Raw genomic sequence first — 4591 nt, forward strand, 5'->3', positions numbered from 1 at the left:
AAGTAAAAAAAATGAAAAACGTTTAGGGTGAAAACCCGAAAGGGCGCCCTAAATTAAAAAAAAAGGAGAAAAAGAAAAAGAACAAAAAGGTGGGTTTAAGATGAAAACCCGCAAAGGGTGTCTTGCAACCAAGGATGGGTCCAAATTGAAAACCCGAAAGGGCAATTTGGATAATTCAAAGAAATCCAGGCAGTTGAAACTTCCCGGCATCTGAATTTTCTGCAGACTCAACGAGTCGGAGAAGGGTTGCACTCTCCTGAAGGTCGTCACATTTTTTACAGATCCTTTGGCAAAGGCTGTATTCAAGGTCACCCAACGGCTTTTCAGCTCAGAAGTGCCCACATTATTAAAATCTAAGACACTCGTTTATACCTCATTATGTCTTCACCCTCCAAAATGTTTGTCATGTATTATTTGTTCTTTTTCCCTTGTGAATAAAAGACAATTCTTTTCTCTACACCAATTCCTTTTGAGCATCTTGGATTGAGCTTAAACTTAGTGATTTATTTATTTGTGCAAAAGATATTACTGTACAAAGGTTCATTGAAAAGTATAGGTACTCGGAAGCCGATCAAGGCTCATGCATTTAAGTGAGATGGTCGAGAAGTATTTCCCAGATCAAGGATAAAAAAACGAACATCAGATTGGAACATTTGAAGAATCCAAGATCATGGATTGAAACCTCATGACTCCATAATCAAGATTTCTAGACAGGCCTTAGCTAGAGTCAAAATCAACTTCGCAACGAAGGATATCTAGCACGAAGCCAAACATCCACGATTTCAACTCCACGATGGAGGATATCGTGCCGCTCAAGACAACACAAGTTCAACTTCACAACGAAGGGACGGCTGGTTGTCAACGAACAACTTTCCAATTTCAAAGCTGATTTCAACTCCACGACGGAGGATATCGTGCTACCCAAGACAACACAAGTTCAACTTCACAACGAAGGGACGACTGGTTGTCAACAACAATTCCCAGCTTCAGGACCAATTTCAACTTCACAGCGGAGGATATTGGACCCAAGACAGCACAAGCTCAACTTCACAGCGAAAGGGCGGCTGACTATCAACAAACAATTTCGGAGCCAATCTCAACTTCACAACGAAGGATATTGGAATCGAGACAACACAAGTTCAACTTCACAACGAAGGGACGGTTGGTTGTCAACAACAATTTCCCAGTTCCAGGGCCAGTTTCAACTTCATAGCGAAGGATATTGGACCCAAGACAGCACAAGCTCAACTTCGCAGCGAAGGGGCGGCTGACTGTCAATAAACAATTTCCCGGTTCCAGAACCAATCTCAACTTCACAGCAGAGGATATTGGACTCAGAACAATACTACTTACTTGGATTTAAACTTCACTACGAAGGATATCCAATTCTCAGGTTCAACTTCATGGCGAAGGGACCATATATAAATTCCAACTTCACAAACAGATTGACCCGACTTCACGACGAAGGAGTCATCTGTAAAACAGCGACACCAAAGTCCTCAGGTCAAGTTCCATCTTCACGACGAAACATCTTGAGCCAGAAGACGACTTAACTTTGAGCTAGGTTTCAGCTTCGCACCGAAGGATACCGCACTCAGAATCTTCCAGTTCGACTCAACCTCACGACGAGGGAGTTATTTCAGGATTCAATCCAAATCCACAAATCAGTCTTAACACCGGATTTCAACTCTACAATAGAGGATATTCGATGTGATTGAAATTCGTGTCTTTTAATCTTTGCTCTATTTTCGTTACACGCTAATGAGCAAAGAGGGGCAGCTGTAGACACATGAATTTCAAGGCCTACATGTTGGCCCAACAATGGATTAACACGCCAAGCCCATACAGAACCGGTTTCACGTAGGGTTGTTGGAAACCCTAATCTCCTATCTCATTCAGCCGCATCGCATCACCCATCCCAGCCGAGGACTCCCTGCCGTGCACGCCTCTCCAACAATCCTAGAAATGTCCGGCAACCGAGACTCATGTTCATCACCAACAACCCAACATTAGACTTCTATTAGGATTAAAAATGTAATCTAAAAACATGCTTTTCTTTTATTATAAATAAGTGTAAAGCAACACCATTAGGGGAAATTCGGATTACATGAAATAAAAGCAGAAATTCCAAGCAAAAGTTAGAGCAAAACCGAAACTTTTTTTTTGAGAAGAACAAAAGGTAAAGCTTATACCATTTTTTCGTTTTGGCACTTGCATGCGTTCGTTTTGATTCGGAAAACCACCAGAGGAAACGTTTTGGCCGATGAACATGGGGGTAAACCGAGATCTTCTCCCTTAGATCCACGGTTCCCCGAGGCCCGTTTTAAAAAAAAAGGGCTTTGATTCTCGAAACGAGGGTAAAACGAGCTTTCGAATGGCAAAAAAAAATTATAAGGTTTTGCCGCCGATGAATGACGACCGTCGCCGTTCAACGACGGCGGCGAGGTGGCGCGGAATGGCCATGGTGGCCAGAAACTGGATTTTGGGGGTCTGTTCTTCAGAAATGAAGAACAGGCGAGAGCAATTCAAATAAAAAGAGGGGAGGGGCTTAGTTTTTAAATAGGAAAAGTGAGGGTTTTAAGAAAATTATTGGCATATATACGCGACCCGACCCAAGTTTCTGACTCGTGCGTTTTTAAATAAATATGGGTTAATCCCATTTTTAGTCCCTCATAGATTTAATCCTTGTTCTTTGACCCTGAATCCTAATTTTTGAATCTGATTCTCCTCTAATTTGTCATTCAATTTTCCTTTTTACAAGTTAGTCCTTTCTTTTAAAAATTTTAATTCTGCTTTTCTATTGTTATTATATATTATATTATAATATATATATATACTCCTTAATATTATTTTATTAGTTTCTTTGTCTCTATTTTAGTTTTTTTTTTCTATGTACATTCGTGTATTATTATTATTATTATTTATTTTATTTTTATATATATATATATATATTTTTTCATTTATTATTTCTATTCTTTCTGTTTTTTTAGTACTTATTATACTTTTGATTATCTTGTTATACCCTTTTTATGTATACTGTTTATTTATTATTAATAGTATCATTAACGTGTATATATAAATATTATTTAATTTTCTCTTTATTATTATCGTCTTTGTACATATTCTTTTATTCATTTCATTTCTCTTATTCACTTAATTTTATTTATTTATTTTTTCTCTTGTCTAGTTGTTATTTATTTATTTATTTATTTACATACATTTTTTACTTTATTTATTTATTTATTTTATTTATTCGTTTGTTTTATCTTATTAATTTCTTATTATCTTTATTTTTCGATTCACTTCCATTTCTTTTTTTTCCTTAACATTTCTTTTCCTTTAAGGTACTTTCAATCAATCTAAGGTAAGTAATTTTGGGATCATTATTTTACCTTTTAGGTTAAACTTTCAATTTTCTTAATTAAAGACAACTGGAAATTATATAGTACCGAAAGGGCAGTTCAAGGGTGCTAACCCTTCATTGACTGTAACCGACTCCCGAATCCGACATATCTCTGGTAAAACGCAGATCAGGTAATAAATAGGGTATCCGATCAACCCATTTATTTTTAAATAAATGATCGGTGGCGACTCCAATCCACATTTTTCTAAGTCGAAGTCCAATTCCGGGAACCAACCGAAAGACGGTTGCGACAACAACATAATCCATTTATGTATTAATTTTGGGTGTTATTGTAGTGCTTCAACATTCTTCACGCGTAATCGGCTCCTAAACCTAATCATGATCCTGGTATAAAATTATACTAAATTTTAATGGTGTTCGGTCATACTTAACTCTTCAAATACTCAGCACATTTCGAACAACCGAAAGTTGATCGCAACATTTAACATAATTATATATAAAAGAAACATAGTAATATTTTTTTTATTGTTTTGTACAACAATGGTGGAAGTATACAATTAAAAATCCTCTCCAAAAATTGCATAAGGCTATAGCAACATGAGGCATTCATATATATTATTTTCTTAATTTTTTTTTTGTATACCATTACATTATACAGTATCAAAAAGAACATCACATTACAAATTTTAATGATTATATAAATATATCCTTTAAGAAACACTTCAAAGTGTGATTTTTTATTGTGCATATAAATAAATTCCATCTCTCAGAAAGAATTCTTTTAAAATTTACGCGTAGCTGCACATTCCATAAACGCAATATTCGCCGGGACGGCACCGGTGGTTGCAAGCCCCGCAATGCCTCTTGTCAAAGCAATCTCGACGCACTCTCCCGGCAGCAAACCTGTGTGAACTTGCACTTCCTCTTGCACGCGCCGCAGTTGTGGGCGTCCGTCGCCAAGTAGACGCACTTGTTGTTGCAGCAAATGGAGGTGGAGCCGTCTTGAACGTAGCAAACCTCTTCGTCTTTGTGGCAATGGTCGGCGGCTCTAGGGTTCCTAACTTCTTGCTGGAGGAAACGACTTACCCTCTTCGGCATCAGTGGTCCGGCCTTCGGTGGTGCGGTTGATGAAATCAGAGCAGGGTTCGTTTCAACGCCGCCGCCGATGGTTTTCGTTGCTAAAGTGATCATCATGGCTACGGTGAGGAAGATTTTGGTTAGTTCCAT

General features: G+C 37.8%; 1 protein-coding gene across 1 annotated transcript; it reads right to left on the reverse strand.

Moving 5' to 3' along the window:
• Nucleotides 1–4231: 4231 nt before the first annotated feature.
• Nucleotides 4232–4591, reverse strand: LOC120126520 (stigma-specific STIG1-like protein 3). Its single transcript, XM_039144674.1, has one exon. The coding sequence runs from the start codon at nt 4589–4591 to the stop codon at nt 4232–4234; it is 360 nt and encodes a 119-aa protein (XP_039000605.1).

Source organism: Hibiscus syriacus, unplaced genomic scaffold (genome assembly GCF_006381635.1).
Source record: "Hibiscus syriacus cultivar Baekdansim isolate YM2019G1 unplaced genomic scaffold, ASM638163v2 tig00110458_pilon, whole genome shotgun sequence".
NCBI classification, from domain to species: Eukaryota; Viridiplantae; Streptophyta; class Magnoliopsida; order Malvales; family Malvaceae; genus Hibiscus; species Hibiscus syriacus.